General features: G+C 38.7%; 1 protein-coding gene across 10 annotated transcripts in view; it reads right to left on the reverse strand.

Moving 5' to 3' along the window:
* KANSL1 (KAT8 regulatory NSL complex subunit 1) overlaps positions 1–22,220 on the reverse strand; it is a 179,972-nt gene that overhangs the window by 37,862 nt on the left and 119,890 nt on the right. For 9 of the 10 annotated variants that reach the window (XM_055090708.1, XM_024130015.3, XM_024130010.3 and 6 more), the window contains 4 exons: positions 21,446–21,587; positions 13,344–13,445; positions 5,133–5,245; positions 4,146–4,341 (listed from right to left, as the gene is read on the reverse strand). In XM_055090708.1, the coding sequence (XP_054946683.1) occupies positions 4,146–4,341; positions 5,133–5,245; positions 13,344–13,445; positions 21,446–21,587 (553 nt within the window). The remainder of the gene's footprint in view (positions 1–4,145; positions 4,342–5,132; positions 5,246–13,343; positions 13,446–21,445; positions 21,588–22,220) is intronic. The other variant, XM_055090712.1, reaches the window with a different exon arrangement.

Genomic DNA, 22,220 nt, shown 5'->3' on the forward strand with positions numbered 1-22,220 from the left:
CACTGTTGGTGGGAATGTAAATTGATACAGCCACTATGGAGAACAGTATGGAGGTTCCTTAAAAAACTAAAAACAGAATTACCATATGACCCAGCAACCCCACTACTGGGCATATACCCAGAGAAAACCATCATTCAAAAAGACACATGCACCCCAATATTCATTGCAGCGGTATTTACAATAGCCAGGTGATGGAAGCAACCTAAATGCCCATCGACAGACAAATGGATAAGGAAGATGTGGTACATATATACAATGGACTATTACTCAGCCATTAAAAGGAACGAAATTGGGTCATTTCTAGAGACGCGGATGGATCTAGAGACTGTCATACAGAGTGAAGTCAGAAAGAGAAAAACAAATATCGTATATTAACACATATATGTGGAACCTAGAAAAATGGTACAGATGAACTGGTTTGCAGGGCAGAAACTGAGACACAGATGTAGAGAACAAACGTATGGACACCAAGGGGGGGAAGCAGCGGGGGGTGGTGGTGGTGGTGTGATGAATTGGGAGATTCGGATTGACATGTATACACTGATATGTATAAAATGGATGACTAATAAGAACCTGCTGTATAAAAAAATAAATAAAATAAAATTGAAAAAAAAAACAAAACAAGGCTTTGAATACATTTCAGGGAAGAGGAAAGCACCAAAATAGGAAATATTCAAATCTATTTGAAATGGTAATTATTTCACCTTCTAATTATGAAAATAAAGCACCATTAAAAAAAAATTAACTTAGAAATCTTAGTATATGTTGTGGTAATCAGAATGCAATGCAATGTGTTACTTTTACTGGCTCACAGACACTGCAACATCTGATAGAGAATTTGCCAAGAACAAAAATTAAGTGAAATCCAGCATAATTTAAAGACATTCCAAAAATCTTAGTGCAAATCCAAGCCACATTTGTTTAATAAAAAAACCAAAAAACAAAGAAACAAACAAGCAAAGAAACCCAAAAAACCAATTCAATGGTTATGGAGGAAGTCCACTCTGAAAGTAAGGCTCTATTCATCATTATCTGTTAATCACAGAATATTAGTTTAAAGTATTATTAAAAATTCTTTTGGCTTGAAGACAGTTTATAAATAAAATATTAGGGCTTCTACTTCTATTTACTTTATCTCAGCCTTTCAAAATTTATTTTGTATGTGTTTTACAATGCATACATAAAACACTCGCATAAAAGTTTAGAGGCTATTGTCCTAAGCACTGGGTGATTTCTGAGTACTCTGCCACTAGAAAGTAAGCTCCATTGAAGGCAAGGACTTTTGCTCACCAATGAAACCCAGGTGTCCTGGAACACCGTGGGGACCCAAAATTGCTGAATAAATTTGCTTGGCAAATCCATCACCTCAAAATGATAGAGGGCAAGGTACTTGCTCAACAGCAAATATCACTGAGCAAGGATCCACTGAAGACGCAGTGAGCAACTAAGACAGAGAGAATGGCCTTTGTCTCCAACTTTGGCAGAACTCCAGTATTACTGCTATCATCAGCAAATGGTTTATTTCCCAAACTAAACTTACTTCTTTGTCTTATTTTCCATGCAGTTTACTTCTGCATGTCAGAATGATTCTGTTTTAGACACTGGCACTGGAACCAAAGGGTCTTTAGTATGCTTTGTATGTCTCCCCCTTGTTTTAAACATTTATACGTACTACCTTCAAAAGTACATCAGTTTTGGGGCATGAACAAGAAACTACTGTCAACTGCAACAAAGAAGCCTTGCTACTTCACAGATATAAAAGAAAAGAATCCAGGAGGCCAACCTATACTTCAGAAAAATTTTATCACACCCTTAGATGTCATGACACCGTGGCTAGCAAACTGCTGAAACAGAGAAAGGACACTATTTCCCCATGAGGCGATGTTGTTGGTAGGTTTTTGTTTGTTTTTGTTAAAAGCATCAAGGGCATGGCCAAAAACTACTTTCTTATACTCAACAGTAATATACTGTTTTCCTTTCTTTCCCAATATCAACTCTTCAACTGTTCAGAAAATAATTTAGATTTATATGACTATTAATAAAAAATTGATTCAAATGTCAATATGAGAAACCCACCAAATTCTTTTCTGGTATTTTGGTAATTCAGGCAGTCTGAGGAATAGACAAGAGAGAAATGGTACAGCCTAATAGTTAATTTTCACTAATAATATTTTCCTTAAAAAAAAAAAGATCATGTCAAGAGACTTCCCTGGTGGCACAGTGGTTAAGAATCCACCTGCCAACGCAGGGGACATGGGTTCGAGCCCTGGTCTGGGAAGATCCCACATGCCGCAGAGCAACTAAGCCTGTGTGCCACAACTAGCGAGCCTGCGCTCTAGAGCCTGCGAGCCGCAACGACTGAAGCCCACGCACCTAGAGCCCATGTTCCACAACGATAGAAGCCACTGCAATGAGAAGCCTGAACACCTCAACAAGAGTAGCTCCCGCTCTCTGCAACTAGAGAAAGCCTGCACGCAGCAACGAAGACCCCACACAGCCATATATGAATGAATGATCATGGCAAAATTATACAGTCCAAATGCATACTATAACAAAAAAAGCCAAGCAGTGAAAATCTACTGTCCAAATATTAATGGTTCCAACAATTATCTCTTCTCCCTTGTCCTCAGCTTTCTCACCAGCAAATATACTGTAACAGCATTATCTTAAGAAACATTCTCTTTCAGTCATACAGGTTATTTCTCGGTTCTCCTTTACCGAAACACTCTTTGAAAGTGTTATCTATGATGGTTCCCTCAATTCCTTCCGTTCCATTCTCTCCTGAACCTGATCCAATCAGAATTTCACTCTTCTACCTCTAACAAAACTGCTTACAAAGGTCTCAAGCAACCCTGGCCCCACAAAATCCTACGGTCAATTCTTAGTCTTCTCCTAACTTGACTCGTCTGCAGCATCTAACACAGATGATCATTCCCTCCTTTCTGAAACATTTTCTTCACTTGCCTTCCACATACCACACTCTCTTGGTTTTCCTTCTGCTTCACTGGTCACTCCTTCCCAGTTTCTTATCTTTCACATCTCCAAAGACTTGGAATAAAAAAATGCATCAAGGCTGAATTCCATCTGAGTTCCCCACCATTCCCTATTCCCTTCCTCTGCTGCATTTTTCTCCCCAGAACTTAACACTATAGAACATACCATATGCTTCATTTTATTGCTTTACTTTCTGTCTCTACCCATTAGATTATTTCATGAGGGTAAGAATTTTTGTCTGTTTTGTTTAGTGTTGTATTTTCAGTGCACAGAACAGATCTAGCTTATTGTAGGAACTCAAAAAAAAATCTGTTGAATGAATGAATGAGTTAATAAAAATAAAAGTGTAAACAGCAAGAGTCACCTTGTACTAGTAACTTAGCAGCCAGATACCCCAATAAGCAAATTATATACATTTCAGTTAATCCTGAAACAACCCTATGAGATCTCTGAGGTGCTGCGGGGTGGGGTGGGGTGGGGTGTTAATATGCCCCAAACACAACTACTAAGTGGCAGTGCCATGATTCAAACCCAAGTCTGTCCTCTTCAAAGTTAATGCTCTTAATCACTGCATGGTATTATTTTCACTGGAGTACTATTTCATTGGTTTTAAACTAAATCCAACCCTGCTATTTGAAGAGTCAGCAATCAAGTTTCCTGTAGTTATAAAATAATCTCCATTTTGTCTGTGAAGACAAACATTCGTTTAGTGTCATCAACTGAGAAATTTTAATGGAGATTCTTATTTAAAAGGAAAGCATTCCACGTTGCCATTTTCAGCGATAACAGTATAAGTGAGAAGACATACCGCTCTCCTTCAAAGTGCTGATGGCAGAACTTCCAACTTCCTCTCTCCCATTTCTATAAAAACCTCAAGTTAATGGTTTCCAAACCTGGCTGAAAAGTCACCTAGGAGCTTTTTGTTTTCTGAAAACAAGATTCCCAGGCCCAACTCCAGAGCAACGAAACCAGAATCTCTAGGAAACAGGGCTCAGGAACCTAGTATTTTTTTAAAGCTCTGCAGGAAGCCTTGGTGGTTAGCCAAGTTTGGAAAACACTGGTTAAAAGAACCAAAGCTGGCAAGAAACTAGTACCTCTATCTGAGCATCTGGCTCACTGTTTAACAGTGACCAAGTCTCACTGGTACTGACCTTCTTGGAAAGAGGCACGATGCTGTTGGGTCGAACAAGCCTCCGTTTCTTACAGCTCAGCACAGGACGTGTTCGGGCTGCCACACAGGTGCCATCAGTTGATGAAGAAACTAGATTCAGTCTTTGCTTTTTATGCAATTGTTCCTCAGCATCAGAGTTGTCACCTGGAATGTGGTCTGCCAACACAGGCTGAAGACTACACAAGGGGAAGGAAGAATATTCACTTCTCAGAAGACATAGGAAACAAAGCCTTTAATACTTGTTCAACCACCTCTACTTGCAAACGTTCACAGACACAAACATGTGTTCTAGAGCACACAGAGGTCACCTCTTGATGCTGATGTCTGTTAATCTAAGTGGGTATGCAGTATCTGTGCTTATTTTTAAGGTGCTCTTGGTGGATGTTACTCTACCATGTCTGAAAAATGCAAAAGTCAATAAGTGAACTCAGGTTCTAGTGATTAAGTTCTCTTCTACAACGAAAACATGAATTCTGAAAAGTCTAGAAAATTGCAACTGGTAAGAATATTTTTAATATATATTGAGAATCAGTTCTCCTGTGAAACTTGCCTATTAGGGATGTGTACTCATTGTTCACTTGCAGAAGGATTCCTTGATCTTTCATAAATACAGATTTACAGCCTTTAGGGATCTAATCTGTTCTACAGCAGAGGATTTTATGTAAATATTTCTGAGGAATTCTACCAAGACAGGACCAATCACAACGATTCATAGTAACTTTAGGACTTTTAATTCTTCTCCATGCTGAGTCGATTTTAGGGCCACAATAAGTAACAGGAAAATACATTAGGAGGCTACTTAAAATATACCTGCTACAGTAGGAGGCATGCACAATATTATGAAGTGATAAGGTTTCTGCTTCTTTAAACCAGGGTCACTCCTGGCTAGGGATAACTAAGAGCCTCAAACCCATCTTTAACAAGCCTGCTGAGTATAAGAAGTATGCAGAAGAGATATAAAACTTACGTATTAATAACTCCATTGACAGGTCTCAATGCTCCACATGATTTAGTAGACAATAACTCTGAAGGATGACCAGAGGCACCATGGTTTTCCAGTGGCTGAGAAACAGACTCAATCTTAATGAGAAGGAAAATGAAAATATATTATCAACATTTAACCAACAGCACCAGCCTGAAAAGCAGCACCATTTCATTTTAATGAAACACCTCAAATTTCTGATGACCAACTTGAAAAACAACTCATTTATGCAACACATTTAAGTGTCTTTTGGATTTGTGTCTCCTGGGCTGCAGTCCTCACAAATCCCAAATAAATGCATTTTTTGGCCTTAAAAAAACCAAAACCAAAATCACTCGTATGATTGAGGAAAAAAGAAAATAATTAAGAGAATCAGCTTTCGAGATTTTGCTTTGGCAAAATTTGGAGAAATTGCTTTGGAGGGAGGGGTGAGGAATTAAGATATTTAACAGACCGAAAGTAGTAAAGTGCCTACTGACAGGGAAATGACCTAATGACTCCATGGAACAGAAGCACAGCAAAACAATTATATAGTACCAAGAGTCAAGTTTTCAACCTAAGGGTCAAGAAGGATACATAAATTCAGTAGGAAGACAACTAAGAGGAAATTTAAATGTAGTTAATATCTGCTTAACTTCAGTGTATGCTGGAAGCTTGTTTCCAGAAAACCATACTCTCTCTCTCTCTCTCTCTCTATATATATATATATATATATTTCACCCCTGTGATAAAAGAAATAGAAACAATTAATAAAATGACAATGAATAACTAATAATTACCTAATGCTATCAGGAAGTAAATAACTTTGGACTATACAAATACAGTTGACCCTCAAACAACTTTTGGATTTGAAGTGCAGGGATCCATTTATATGTGGATATGTTTCAACAGTAAACACTAAAGTACTACACAGTCTGTGGTTGGCTGAATCTGCAGATGTGGAGGAACTGTGGATAGGGAGGGCTGACTATACATTATACGGGGATTAAATCCCATGTTGTTCAAGAGTTAATTGTATATGCTTAGAATATAAAATGAAAAAAGGGAGGCAGGAAAAAAATTTGGAAAAGTTGGAATTTCACAATTTCAAAAGAAATTATATATTTACTAGGCTAAAAGGGGTAGGGGGCAGCCATGAGATGTCAATCACATGGAGTGTCTGAGGTATTGGCAATAAAGCCACAGCTCAGTTATCCCTCGGCTCTGGGAGTTGTTGGAATACCACAAAATGGCTGTGGTCTTTGTCTCTTCCTTACACTCAAACTGACTTTGGGGTGTTCTGACGTCCCCTTTCCTGTAACTGCTACCAGTACATATCAAAGCCAATATTTTGAGGCTGAAATTCTATTTATCAGTATTGTTAAATTTCTTTTTTGATCTTTATACCCCCAAGGAGAAAACACCAAAGGATCTGAAGACCTGAGAACAGTCTCAAGAAAGGACAACACATTGGGAAGCTAATTTTAAAAATTTAATACAAATTATCCAAAAAAGTTATATCAGGGTATACAAATAGACAAGACACATGAGTAAATTACAATGAGTAAACACTGGGGAAGTGTTCTGTCTTGCTTGTTAGATACCCTGTACATTTACTGTTATATCCTGAACAATTATATTAGTCAACAACACCAAAATTATGGTAAATTTGGCTCATGTACTCATTGCCTTAAAAGCCACACTGATTTCCTCATGGAAAGTAATGTGTAAGAGTTATAAAGATGCTCAGGTCTTCTGACAAAGTATTTTACTCATCCTTAAAATCTATCTTAAAGAAATAACTCAACAAAACATCCCCCCAAATCTTACACACAAAGCTAGTCACTGAAATGATATGGATCAATAACCTAAATGCTCAACACTTGAGGCATAGTTATAAAATGTGGTACACCAAATCAGAATGTTGAAGATAATCATAAAGGATATTTCCTCTTCCTTTATGCAGAAGAGTATTTAAATATAGAAAATAATAGGTAGAAATAATTTTGGAAAGGGGCTAAATTCAAAATATTTTTAATACAATTGTGGTGACTAAAAATATATGTACACAGATAATGACAAGGTAAAAATAGTGTTAAAGAGGCAGAAGAGAGACTTTACCGGTGGCGCAGTGGTTAAGAATATGCCTGCCAATTCAGGGGACACGGGTTCGAGCCCTGGTCTGGGAAGATCCCACATGCTGCGGAGCAACAAAGCCCGTGCACCACAACTACTGAGCCCACGCTCTAGAGCCCGGGAGCCACAACTACTGACCCCACGTGCCACAACTACTGAAATCCACGCACCTAGAGCCCGTGCTCCACAACAACAGAAGCCACCGCAATGAGAAGCCTGCGCACCGCAACGAAGAGTAGCCCCTGCTCGCCGCAACTAGAGAAAGCCCGCACGCAGCAACAATGACCCAATGCAGCCAAAAATAAACAAATAAAATTTTTTTAAAAAGAGGCAGAATAGGCCTATTCCCAAGTTTTCTTTACATTTAGATAATATTTTTAACATAAAAAAAAAAAACAGATAAACCCAATACCCTCCTGAATGCTAGTGAGGATTTACCATTCAGGGAACACCTCAAAAAGCCCAAATAAGTATTATGGTATGACAAAGGACAAAAAGATTTAAGATTCAGGTTGGTGTTAACTAGGAGATGTGTGACTCCAGCCATGTTACAGCTTTGCTAGATTTCTGAAGTTCTGGTTTGGATGAAAAAGTTTCCTTTCAACATGAAAACGCTGTGACTATGAACTTTTTGGTGTTGATCTGAAGAACTTCTGTCAACTTTATATTCACTTAAAACAATAGCTTTCAGCATTAAATTATGACAGAGGTCTGGTTTATATATCTACATGTTTTACAAGGTGCCACGTTTAAGCAATAGGTTGACTCCCATTTGATTAAGATTTATCTTCTAGGGATTATGGAGAACTAACCACCAGGATACCTGTCAAGACAAACTGTTGCCATTCTTTAACAAAATCTCATTTCAAAACAAGTTTACTTTTCTTAGCTAATAATCTATCCTTGTTTTTCCTTCCTACAGATGTATAAGTATATTTAAAGGCCATTAATCTTCAATGTGTACTTTATTATTTTTCTTAGAGGAACTTGGAACTTTCCTGGGGGTAATTCAGCCCCCAAATTAAAATAGAAGTCAACAGGCAAAAGGTTATTTAAGCACAGAAATGCTTGTCAAGGATACAGAAGCACACAGCAATTAAGAGCATCAAAGTCAGAGAGGAAACGTGCTTGAATTCCAATCCCAACCATACAAGGAGGCACTGACTATTTAGAAGGATCTGCTTAGAAACCTTGAGATATCCTACATGTAATCACCCTGAGATCTAAAGCAGGGCACTGGGGCAACTAGGTTCATCATTCATTCTCAAATTCAAAGAGCTTAAAATATTAACCCCAATCCTCTAATAGTGTTTCATCTAGAAAAAGAAAAACACAACTCACAAACACATGTAATTTTACTTAGAGTTTCTTAAATGCATTCACATTGCCTTAAGAAAAAGTGAACACTCCTTATCTTGCAGTCCAAAAGGCTGCAAAGACAGGGTAGAGAAACATTAACAAACACAAATATTAAATCCACACACTAATTTAAGCCCGATTTTTATTACTGCAGTGGTTTACATCATTAATATTTTCAGGAAACTGAAGCATGACTCAGATATTTGCCATCCAATGGGAAACTGTAAATAAGAGTTGTTACAGAGCTTCTCTTGAGTTTTATGTGATATTCATATACACTGAGGGTACATGCATCCCAGAGCCAGAAAAGAGTAGAAAAGCTGAAGTGAAGTGGTAGTAGGTAGAGTGCTTCTGTAATCCCTCCTTTTTCTAAAGCAGAGCCCCAGGGATTACCTTTTGGGGAAATCTTAGAGTTAAAGGTAGCAAGCAGGGTTACTGAAGTGATTTTTTTCCTTGACTGAAAGGGCCAGATGTATGGAATAACACAGCAATGAGATTCTATTTGTTATTCTTATAAAGTAGGCATCTGTTCGATTCATTACTCCACCCTCTTGGCCAGATCAATTAAGTGTGACAAAGAGCCCTTAAAGAAAAACTAGATTAAATTAAGGTTTATTGGGTGGGGCGGGGGGGGGGAGGTAGATTTTTCTGGGGTCTGAGAACCCATGTTCACTGAATTTCTTTTACTAAAAAGTAGAGAAAGTAAAGGGGTAAAAATCAAAAGGCACACAACTTAAAAACACGTAATAAAAATAAATCTCTAGGTGTGTACGCCAAGATATGTGTGTATGTATCTTTACTTTAGTCATTCAAGTAACGCCATGCTATAACTGTCTGAAATACCATTTTCCTTAGATGCACCATATTTGTTTGTCTAGAAAATTTAACAGTTCTGTTTTGGTTAGTTATTACCTTTCTGACAAACATTATCAAAATGGAAAGAAAAGGCTAACTGGATGTAAGGAATTCAACTTTCATTCTGGGTCAAAATGCTCTCCCCATCTCAATGATACCCAGCATAGTCCTGCTTAAAATTACCAAAATATTGCTGGCCCATAAAGAGTGTACCAGTCATTTCCATGAACTAGCACCACGGCCAAGAAAATGTGCTAAAGTGGAAGTGGAACTTTCTGAAAATTCCACTTCCACCAAGTTACTTACCTAGGCTTCAATTTTTGCATATGTAAAATGGGATTATGTGCCTCACTTTCCTATGTCTCTATATTGAGGTCAAAATATAATCTATAATTATATTAAAACAACTTTGGGAGATTAGGTTTGACATAAATACGCTACCATGGGTAAAACAGATAGCTAGTGGGAACCTGCTGTATAGCACAGGGAGCTCAGCTCGGTGCTCTGTGGTGACCTAGATGGGTGGGATTGGGGGGGAGGTCCAAAAGAGAGGGGATATATATATATATATATATATATATACATATAGCTGATCCACTTCACTGTACAGCAGAAACTAACAACACTGTAAAGCAATTATACTCCAATTTAAAAAAAGAAAGTTAAAAACAAAACTTTGAATTATTCGTTTCTAAAAATGCAACCAGCATAATGTTGTTACAAGTCCAGAGACTACTAAACCTAAGATCTGTATTTACCAACACTGTTGAAAATCTTTCTCTAGAATCTAGAGAAATACAGTAATTGCAAAAACAGTGTTATAAATTCTTACTGTTCAACTTATTTATCCACAGCCCAATTTATTTTAAAAGTCCTAATTGGTCAGTCAGTGTTTTTTAATACTGTGGATCAAACGTTCCCCCCTCTACCTCTCTATCTCAAAACCCTCGTGGGGGCCAATGCACCATTCATTGTCCCCAATGACTGCAAAACTTCAAGGAAAAGAACACTGTTCCCCTGTAACCAATGGTAGGGAGATTATACCTTGAATGTTTAAAAAGAAAAAGCAATAGCTTACATTTTTGTATGCTTTACTTCTGGGAAAGCATTAGTCCTTCACTTAATAGTTCACTTGTTAACTCCATCAATTCCACAAAGTAAGGAAAGGTAAAAGAATGAGGCCTGGGACTTCGCTGGTGGTGCAGTGATTAAGAATCCGCCTGCCAATGCAGGGGACACAGGTTCGATCCCTGATCCAGGAAGATCCTACATGCCACGGAGCAATTAAGCCCGTGCGCCACAACTACTGAAGCCCGTGCACCTAGAGACCGTGCTCTGCAACAAGAGAAGCCACTGCAATGAGAAGCCCACACGCAGCAACAAAGACCCAATGCAGACCAAAAGAAATTTTTAAAGTGAGGCTTATTTTGCAAATAAAAGCAAACACAAATAATGACATCATTTGTCAAAAGCCACAGAAGCAATGTTTTTGCTAAAGCAAACAAAAAACCCCTTCAATTTCAAACCTAGTCTTTTAAAGCATATTTACCCAGTAGTTAAGGAGATGTAAGAAAATACACATCTATCTGCTCATTTGTGCAACAGAAATATAGAAAGGAAGGATAATGCAAAAACTAATAAAATTGGCTACCTACAGGAGGTGGGAACACAATGGAAAGAAGGTGGAAATAGGAACAGGGCTATAGCCTTTTGTACAGCTTTAATTCTTAGCACAGTAGTAATGTTTTGCATCAACTACTGTGTGTGTGGGCAACAAGAAGTAGAATACTATAGTAACAAAAGAATTTAACTATATTACAAAATAATTGCATAGTCACACTGAAAGGCGAACTAACCTAAGTACAACTTCGGGGAAATAGTACTGACTGTTTATTATAGTGCTAACGTACTGCATACAATATTGTACTCTGGTTAGTAAAGATATTTCTCACAGGAGTATGAGCTGGCAATTATGAAACTACTTTATATGGTACTAGGATTGAACAAATAAGTATCAATAAGGAAGGAGGAAGGCTATGGTGTTAGACTGGTACTAGTATAAACTCATGGTTTTTAGTGTATATACAGATGGGCAGATAACAAAATGTATGTGCGTGTATGCGTGTAGCAGCATACATATATGTATTTACTAGCTTTGTTGAGAAGTCCTAGACAGAAGCAATGACACCAAGTAGCAATGAGCACAACTAGTACCCAGATCTTGGCTCTCCAATAAAAAGAAGCAGGGCTGGAACAGGTAAAATACAAGATGAGCCTGGAACACTGTGGGGTGCCAGAAAGTGAGTGCTCAAAAACCAAGTGGGGGGGCATGTTGAAAGGACACAGACGCCAATCTGAAAGAGGTCCCAATGCCAAAAGTTGAGGAAACTGCAACTGAATAACTACTAATAGTAGTATATTATAATCCATAACATAAAATTAATATCCATAAAACCATCCTGAAATAAATAACCGATGGATGGACGAAATAAATGGGGGAGAAAAGACAGATCTTCCTAACAGAATTCCAATGAACAAATGTAGAAAACAGAAAATCACCATTTAGTAAACACCACAGCAATAATTACTGCAGGAAAAATCTACCAGTAGATGATAAAACTGTGGATTAAAGTATAATGAGCAACAGAAAAATACACAGTATCCCCCCAGGAGATACTCATTCATTACAAAGGGAAAAATACTAACTTTACAGTGGAGAAACCTGGCAGGCAGCACATTAACCAAGTGAAAAAGCTATCACCATCATCTTGTACCCCTAATATGGTATACTGAGAAGGGCACAGTATCACTTCTGTGGAATTACTGCAAAAAATGCATAACCTTTAATGAAAAAACATCTGGCAACTCCATTCTGAGGAACATTACACATAATAATTTACCAATACTCTTGTGTCAAGGTCATGAAAGACAAAAACTGAGGTGCTCTCACACACTGGAAGAGACTTTAAAGAGATATGACAACTATATGGAATATGGAACTCTGGACCAAAAAAAAGGCGGCATAAATGAGAAAATAAGTGAAACTGGAATGAAATCTGTAGTCTAATATCAATGTTAATTCCTGGTTTTGACACTGAACAATGGTTATGCAAGCTGTTAACACTAGGGGAAGTGGGGGAAGGATAGGTGCGGACGCCTGTGTACTGTTTTGCAACTTTTCTGTTAAGTCTAAAATCAAATTTCATTCATACACCAATCTAGGGGTTTTCCTTAGATCAAATTACTTAAAACAAGAAATGTTAATACTCATAAAAGCCCGCGACCTTTTGAGAAAAGTAAAAATATGAAAGAAATAAATTAAAAGTGGTCTTGGAATTCAGAAGGAAAATAAATTAATTTTGGTGTTCAGAGAAATAGGAAAAGGGAAGGAATCATGAAGAGGGATTTGAGCTAGGCTCTAAGGAAACAGAAGATTATAAAAAACGACAGCTTTATCCTCATTACAGAATTAAAGGGGTAACTCAAACACCATTTTCAACATCTTTGTGAGTTAAACCTCTAGTCCGACCCTTCCATTTTATAGTGGCCCAGAAAGGTTACCTTACTTATCAGAGTTATCAGAGCCACATGGTCTCCTAATTCCCAGGAATATTCCATAATGTCACGCTTGCTCTGGCTGTGCTGTCTTGAGAGTTAGAAGCTGCTTTTAAAGTCAGCTACACAACTGCACGAGGGGCCCTGTGGTGCCCTATTTGGTAATTCAGAGCTTAAAATGCCGGAGGTGATAAAAGGGGATACAACCCCTTCCTTCAGCCAATGCAAGGATCCTTGTTATAGAGAATAAACTATGCTGAAGCTACACCCCAACTTCTCACTCATTTTCCCTTTTCTGTCTTTTATACTTACCAATTTATCATTCCCATGATCTGTCTTCACCTCAGAACTAAGTGGAAGAAATAAGTCTGTTGTGTGCTCTGGGGGAGGCGCCTCTCCAAGAACTATCAACCCCTGCAGGACAGAGAGAAAAACAGCTTAAGTGGGGTAAGTTACAAATTTAATTTAGGAGTTAATATCAAGAGTTAGGGGCTTCCCTGGTGGCGCAGTGGTTGAGAGTCCGCCTGCCGATGCAGGGGACACGGGTTCGTGCCCCGGTCCGGGAAGATCCCACATGCCGCGGAGCGGCTGGGCCCGTGAGCCATGGCCGCTGAGCCTGCACGTCCGGAGCCTGTGCTCCGCAACGGGAGAGGCCACAACAGTGAGAGGCCGGCGTACAGCCAAAAAAAAAAAAAAAAAAAAAAGAGTTAGGGGCAGGGTGGGTCTGGTTTAGGTTTACCAGAGGCCTTTTCCTTTATCCTATGGTTCTGAAACAAAATATACCACCAGCAGTTTTGCTCTTCTAAGAGTGATTTCAACAAAAGGCCCTAGCAGTAGCCATGAACACGGCCTAAGACTCAAACCCAAGCTTCCCCTTTCTTCCACTTGAATGTTCGGACCTACATGGCTTGTAGCATTTTTTATTCACATCTTCCAGATCTGGGATCTTTATCAGAGTATGGTATTTTACACTATATCACCAACCAGACTATACCATATTAACAATAGCAATGCAGTTTTTCTACTTAACTTGATCAAGAATGTGGCTTAAGGATGACCAAACTAGAAGTGCTACAATTATAAATGATGAGCTAAACCAACTATCTCTGAGCAACCACAACCATCGGGTGAAACAAAGGTGGAACAGTCTCTACGGTAAGTATCTTAGAAACCAAAAACTTAAAACTGTTCCAAAGACACCTGTTTCTCACAAGCATAAGCATCACTCCAGATTAGGTTCCTGCTTGACAATTTCAAGTTCAGATTTTACATTCATCCCAGAAAATAAAAAATGTAAAAAGAAATTTTAAATGACTCCACAAATCCTCTCCATACCCAGCATGGGCCCAGCTTGCTGAAGGCAGAAGTTAGCTTACTACGAAAAATAAACAAAAACCACAGACGTGAATCTCCCATGAACACAAGTAGAGGTGACCAAAATCCAGTTATGATACCGTGTAACAGAAAGACTGGGATGCAAGTGCTCTTCGGTTCTCTTTCTCTGGTCTAGAAAATAAGGAGATCTGACTGATAAGAAGCTCTTAATGGAAATTTTGTATTAGAACCACTTGGGGGAAACCTTATCAAACTATACCTGCCCAGGTCCAACATCAAATCTACTCAGAATCTCTGAGGTGGGGAGCTGGGTATTCTGTTTTTAAAAAGCTTCCCGGTTAAGTCTTTTTTTTTTTTTTTTTTGCGGTACGCGGGCCTCTCACTGTTGTGGCCTCTCCCGTTGCGGAGCACAGGCTCCAGACGCGCAGGCTCAGCGGCCATGGCTCACGGGCCCAGCCGCTCCGCGGCATGCGGGATCTTCCCGGACCCCGACCTGTGTCCCCCGCATCGGCAGGCGGACTCTCAACCACTGCGCCACCAGGGAAGCCCCCTGTTAAGTCTTAATGCAAGCTCTATATTGAAAAATACTAGACTCAATCATCTTGACTCAGCATCAGAATCCCCCAGAGAACATCCTAAAATATATCAACAGATTTCAGGGCCTAAAGAATTTGACTTATCAATATGACTCCCTAGGTCATTATGACATAGGCTCTTGTGAGCCAATGAACCAGACGATCCTGTCCCTGGGGTTATTTCTAAGACAAAAATCTCTGTGAAATAGGAGATGTAAGAGATTGGGGGTCTGGTGGTGGTTAAGAAGGAACAATGGAATTTTACCTCAGTTTAAAAGGGAAGAAAAACAGGACCTCCCCCCTCCCGCCTCCCCCGCCAAGAGAAACAACAAGTTACCTATTCTGGAATAAGACTATACCTAGGCTATGTAGAAAATGAAGCAGAGACTCCGCAGAAAGAGGGAGAGGTTATTAAGAAAGCAAGAAACATTTGCCCTAGCTTTCAAAATGGGGTTTCTCTGGCTAGAAGAACTTGTGCAAAATATTTTCTTGTTTCAATCAGAAGCATAAAATAGACCTCACAAACTTTTCCATTTCAAAGTAAAAACTGTTTGTAAAAAGCAGCTATTTTGTACAACATTCCCTTCTCAGAATATTGCATTCAACATCTTCTCTGCTTAGGAGCCTAAACCACCTCCCCATCTCCTATATAAAGCTAGCCCAAACTCATCTTGGCAAAGTCCATAATCCGTCCCTACCTTATTTATCTATTTCCAACTACTTTCTCCAAATATTGTTACACTAACCACATTATCTCCTAGAAAATGTCTGAATATATATGAAGTTGTTGAGAGCTGGGGGTTATTACAAAGTAGTAGGTAAAGAAATGCAACTAAAGGTTACAATACTACCCACTACCTGTTCTTATGTCTTTGTTTATATTGATTCTGCCCTTTTCTTAGATTTATCTATCCAAAAGGTCATGCTTCAAAAAGCTTGTCAAGGTCAAGTCCCACTTCCTTCCAAGAAAATGTCCCTGGTTAACTGAGCCCCTTATTTTCTTTATCCACATCGCCAGACTTCCTAAAGCATCGTGATTTTATCTTACATTCTGTATATTTAAATCTCATTTCCAGAGCAGAACACCTTAGGCCAAATTATTTGTTTCATTTATTGTTGCCTCAATTTGTCGTTTAAATGTTAACTAATGGTAAGATCCTTGAGGACTTAGACAAAATACAAATATATTCGAATCTCCCATATTCCCTAGCAGAGTTATACACCAAGAAAGGAAAGGCATAATAATTATTTTTTGAGTTTTATGTTAAAACCTTTTTGCCCATGAACGAGAAAATACTAAGTTTATATTAATTACAGCTAAGAGCCTAAATAAATCCAACTATTAGGTATAAAGTTACTCCCTCAATTTTTCTTAGGTGACAAGGTAAGTCAGGATAAAACAGCCAATATTTTCCAAAGGGAAAATTTTCTCCTTAAACTACCAAATAATTTCTAAAAACACCTGAGAGACTACAAAGACACCCTTCCTGTGAAATCTTTAAAAGACCTAGTAGGGACCATTTATTCTCCCCCTTTTTTTTTTCCGGTACGCGGGCCTCTCACTGTTGTGGCCTCTCCCGTTGCGGAGCACAGGCTCCGGACGTGCAGGGTCAGCGGCCATGGCTCACGGGCCCAGCCGCTCCGCGGCATGTGGAATCTTCCCAGACCGGGGCACAAACCCGTATCCCCTGCATTGGCAGGCGGACTCTCAACCACTGTGCCACCAGGGAAGCCCTCCCCATCATTTTATAGACCCAGGAAGGATGCAGGTCGAAGGTCATGTCCATAGGCCAATCCGTGGCAGAACTAGGGATAAAAAGCTGGGTTAGTTAGACCCAGCTAATCTTTGTTTTGGCTTTCATTCATTCAAATCAAGCCATCGTGTCTCCACTCATCAAACATTTTTTAGATGCTGGGGGTACAGGAAAGAAAGAAGACATATCCTTCTCCCTACTCCTATCCAAACTCATCCCTCAAAGTGCTTACAATTCTAATACTGGGACAAAGACAGAATATCAACAATATGAGTAAGTAAAATTTATGTTGCACACTAGAAAGTGTTAAATGCTAAAAAACTAAAGGACAGTGAGAGGATAATAAAGTGGGAGTAGGCATTCTTTCATATTAGGCAGTCAGGGTAAAATGCACCGAGAAGGTGGTGTCTGAGCAAATACTGGAAAAGAAACCTGGGAACAAACTTTGGGAATATCTGCAGGAAGAGCTAATGCAACAGTTTGAAGGTTGGCGCCAGCTTGATAACTTTAAGAACTGTAAGGAATTTGGTATGGCTGAAGGAAAATGAATGAGTGGCGTCTGAGGCAGAAGCTCAAGGCAGAGGAGGTAAGTGGGGGTGCAGGGCCTTGTAACTCCCTGTCTTTCAGCTTTTATGTCCAGATGGTAAATCACTGGAGAGTTTCAAGCAGAAGGGAGCAATGATCTGACTTATGGTTTAAAAGGTTCAATTTGCTATTGTGTTGACATGTGGATGAGTGGGTAGTAAACAGAGGAGCAGAAAGAACTGCTGTTGGACCGAAGTGGTTGGATTCTGGATATATATACATTTGAAGACAGAATCAATCAGTTATGCAAATATGCTTCTTGGGATGTGAGGGAAGAGAGTAGTCAGAGAGTCAGTAAAGGTTTCTGGCCTCTGCTCCTATTAATCTGTTGAAAGGTCTTTTCAATGTGCATTAGTTTTAATCAAATCTATTTTTGCAAATATTTACTCAAGTGCTATGCTGATTCATATGCTACCATTCACCCATGCATTCTTTCCCTGACCCCCAAAACTGTTCGTTCATTATAGCATACAAAACCAACCATTAAATCCTTTATACTGTACCTCATACCAAAAAGGATGAAAGCAACTAAAAGGGAGATGAGCAAATAAAAAGCATACAAACAGCTAAAATCTGTTCATTCAGCTGACATTTATTGAGTGTCTACCACATGCTGGGTGCTGTGAAACCCTAAGAATAAGAAAATAAATAAAATACATTCCACTCATAAGGAGCTTACTACCTTCATCTACCTCAGACAGACAGGCAGGCGAAGTACTACAATGACAGCGCTATAAAAGAAGTTTAGAGAAGATGACGTGAGAGCAGAAAAGAGGCAGAGCTTAAGGAAGAGACTGACGGAAGTAAGGCTTTACGGAGAGGTCTACATGATTACTTAAATTTTCCTAAAATATACTTAATAAATACAGTTAATAATAACAAAAGGAAAGGTCATTATTAGCAAAGAAAACTCCATGAAGTTCCACTCCACACTTGTCATGGCAACCCCAAGCTGGGATTCCCTACCATTCGGAATTTATACTGGGTCAACATTACATGGCTGTGACATTAGCCACAAGCAGCAATAACCTCAAGGCTATTGCACTCTAAGGCCAAGGTAAAAAGGCCAGGAGAGTCTCCCCACCCTTCACTATCACTTCCTAAAGTCAGAACCAGGACCATGCCTGGATTGTCCAGGCCTAGAGAACACAGGACTACAGAAATTGGGAAGGGTCACAGTTGCATGAAGTCGTAACATATCCTTATAAATTATTCCTCTCTGGAAATACAAATCTGTCCTACATTAAAAAAAGGAGGGCTCCCCTGGTGGCGCAGTGGTTGAGTCTGCCTGCCGATGCAGGGGACACGGGTTCATGCCCCGGTCCGGGAAGATCCCACATGCCGCGGAGCGGCTGGGCCCGTGGGCCATGGCCGCTGAGCCTGCGCGTCTGGAGCCTGTGCTCCGCAACGGGAGAGGCCACAGCAGTGAGAGGCCCGCGTACATACATACATACATACATACATACATAAATAAATAAATAAATGAAGTGAAACTAAAAAAGGAAGAAATGGTAGAAGAAACTGTGCTAAGCCTGATTACAAAACAGGGCCAAAGCAAGCAAGCAAAAAAGAAAGAAAAGAAAAAACTAAGTTGTACACTTGGGTCAACTGCTTTCCCTTTACCAATTTCAGGTAACACATGGAGTCAAAGTACAAAGAAAAAAAAAAAAAAAAAACCACCTCTTCACCTGTAAAACAAAATTAAGATGCAATTTCACATACTCACTTTCCTACTTCATTCTAAATAGGTCAAGCTTTCCTACCCATCTTAAGATAAATCAATGACCTCACTGTAAACCAGCACCACAAGATGGTCCTGGGCTACCTAGACTAGACGTGGCTGTCCATAATGCCTTATAACTCTATGAAGATGGAAACTTCAACTGCTTTACATCAATTCTGAAGACAGGTATTCCAGGTTATTGCTATTCCCACATTCAGCAGCTTTTCTATCCAGAAGTTTCATTGTTCTTCCATCTCTCATTCCCAGTAACAACATTTCCATCTTTAGCAGGTGCTGTGTAATCTGACAGATCAGTCAAAAGAAGGGATAAAAAAATAATATAATGTTTTGTACTAGACATGGATGTTGAAGATTGTGTGTTAAGAGAAAGACTGCGTGTTAAGAGAAATAAGTCTCCTTCAGCAACAGAACCCTCTTGGTCCCTGTGCCTTCCCCCTCAGTTTTATTTACCAGGCGTGAAATTTCAATAAATGTGCTCAAAAGAAATGATGAAAAGGATACAACAGCAGAATATGTTAGACAGAAAATGCTTTGGGGTCAGATAAATAGCCCTGAGTTCAAATTTAGCTTTGCTTCTTACAAGCCTGTAAGCTGTTGCTTTGTGCATTAAATAACACACATGAATGTACCTGTATATAGTCCACACTCAAGGTTCAGACACAGTTTTCCTTTCTCATTCTAAGACATGGGAGCATCTTTTTTTAAAAAGCTGACTGAGTATGAAAGTTAAAACACAACAGTGTTCCAGATGGTATGTCTTAGTTTAACTGAAATCACTTCTTAGTGGCACATAACAGTGGTGCATCTTACAATCAACAGCATCTTTGAGTCTATGAAATACAGTAGTTTTATAATGAGGAACTAATATAACATAAACACATATATAAACACACAGTACGTATAATTATATATATATATATATATAAAATAGATAAAGCAACAAATATGACTGACTACCACTCTAATAATCTCAGTTGTTACTAAGAGACTCTAGTTCTCAAATATGAAAATTCTCTCTTAACTATTGGCTATAAAAAACCAGACACTGAAGAGGTGTCCATGACAGAGGAAGACTGTTTTTCTCCTCAGGATAGGCATATCCAGTCATCTCCCAGATATTCTTTATCAACATCTCAGCTCATATTCTACAAATATCACTTAATTTTCTTTGTGAAAAAGAGCTAAGCATAATGTTTACCATCCTTGGTGAATATTTTTAGATTCAATTCCTCATTTGCGCTAGCTAATTTTTCAAGTTAGGATTTAATGTGTTCCCTACCCTAAAGGAACAAATTATTATTATTATTATTTTTTAAGGTAAGTCCTCTGGACTTTGCCCTCAATTATAATATGTTCTACTGAACTTCTGGAGAATTACATATAAGCCCATTTGGGGAAGAAGCTCAAAGAACGCTCCAGTGAAATGTTTGGAATAAAAGCTTACATAATATATAAGGTAGGCTGCAGGACTTTTACTTCAAACTCTTACCCTTTTGTTCATCTTGTCAGTTAGTCATCCTTTAACTCTTGGTCTACTAATTAATTTAATGTATGCAGTTCATGGTACATAGCAATTTTCTAAAGGCTTTGACCAGCACTAAGGCAGGACAAAAACGTTGTTGACACTTATTTTTAGGAACAGTAGATGCTTCATCTAGACGCACATGTTCAGTCAGGGAGGTCACTGCATCAAGCTAACACAATAAGCACCTTGCAAGAACATAAGCACCAAGAAAGGGGGATTTTTATTTACCACTGTGACCCCACTAAGGAGAATAGTGCTGGTACACAGCAGTCACTCAACTATTTACTGAATGGATTTCTTTTCCATGTACATTTATCCCCTAGTCAAACTCCAAATAAGCAGAGGACATTTTTCAGAAGAAAAACTATACAAGTATCACTGTTAAAGATAAAAGCTGTATCGTTAAGAGTCAGTCCACTGCAAGCAGGAGAACAAAGGAAAATGAAATCACCAGTGTCTAATCTTGCCTGAATGATCTTTCAGGAAAAACTTTATTTTTCCTCAAGAAAGCAAGGGAAGCTTAGCAGTAAAACAGAAATGCATCTAAGTAAAAAAATAAGATGAAAATACTGTCATCACCACTTTTCCATAAATATAACAAATATGCAGGTATGGTCAATGGCTTACATTAAATAGTGCCTTTTTTTAAATGTTCCCTGTTAGCCCAGATATTCAAACTGTTTTGTTCTAAACCCATGAGCTAATCTAACATTATATTCTAACAGTGTTGTCTGCATTATGCTAAGTAACACCAGGCTCTTAAACAAATTAAACCGCTATATCAGATCATATTAAACCATTCTCTCTGACATAGTTAAGAGTTACTGAGGGATGGGGAGAAGAGGATAATGATAGTTTTTAGCTGAGCTGAAAAAGACCAGACACTTATCCCTTACCTTATTAGCACGTATCTGTCTGTAAATATCTGTTTGCTGCCGAATTCGATATTCCAAGTCAGAAACATGAGCCTGAAGCCAGTTCCAGCGGCTGACAATAGCTGCTCGGTCTGCAGCCCATCTCCATTCTGACCTGCGCCTCCTAAAAGGAAATAAACTGAGTGAAATGCAAGAGTAGCAGCAACATTTATACTAAATGGGAGTGGGACGGTTTTAACGTCTAAATGCCCTTATACAGACCACTCTACTGTCAAAAAAAACTTAAGACTATATGTATGTGTATGTATGTATGTATGTCACAGGACACACGTGGATAAAACTCTTCACATAGATACTTCCCAAATTAACTAGCTGAAACTGCCTTCTAAGTATCCTGATCCTGTCTGTGGCAAACAGTTTTTCTGAATTGCTTTAATTTCTCAGGAGATAGAAATATTTTCTACTTTAAGACATATAAAGAATAAAGATTACGTTATCTACATAGAAAATCCAAGACACCACAAATTATAAAGCTAACCGAGAATTCAGCAGTTGCCAAGTAAAGATCAACATACCAAAATTAATAGTGTTTCCAAGTGCCAACAAGTAGAAAAGACTCATTTCTTTAAACAGAACTATTTACAACACTAACAAATGCTAATATTATATACAAAAGATCTTTGCAGAGAAAATAATAAAACCAAAAGACCTCCATAAATGGTGAGATAGATTTTTTTAAATGGCAATTTTCATATCTACCTACAAATTCAAATAAGCTCCAATCAAATCTCCTATA

Source organism: Physeter macrocephalus, chromosome 14 (genome assembly GCF_002837175.3).
Source record: "Physeter macrocephalus isolate SW-GA chromosome 14, ASM283717v5, whole genome shotgun sequence".
Taxonomy (NCBI): domain Eukaryota; kingdom Metazoa; phylum Chordata; class Mammalia; order Artiodactyla; family Physeteridae; genus Physeter; species Physeter macrocephalus.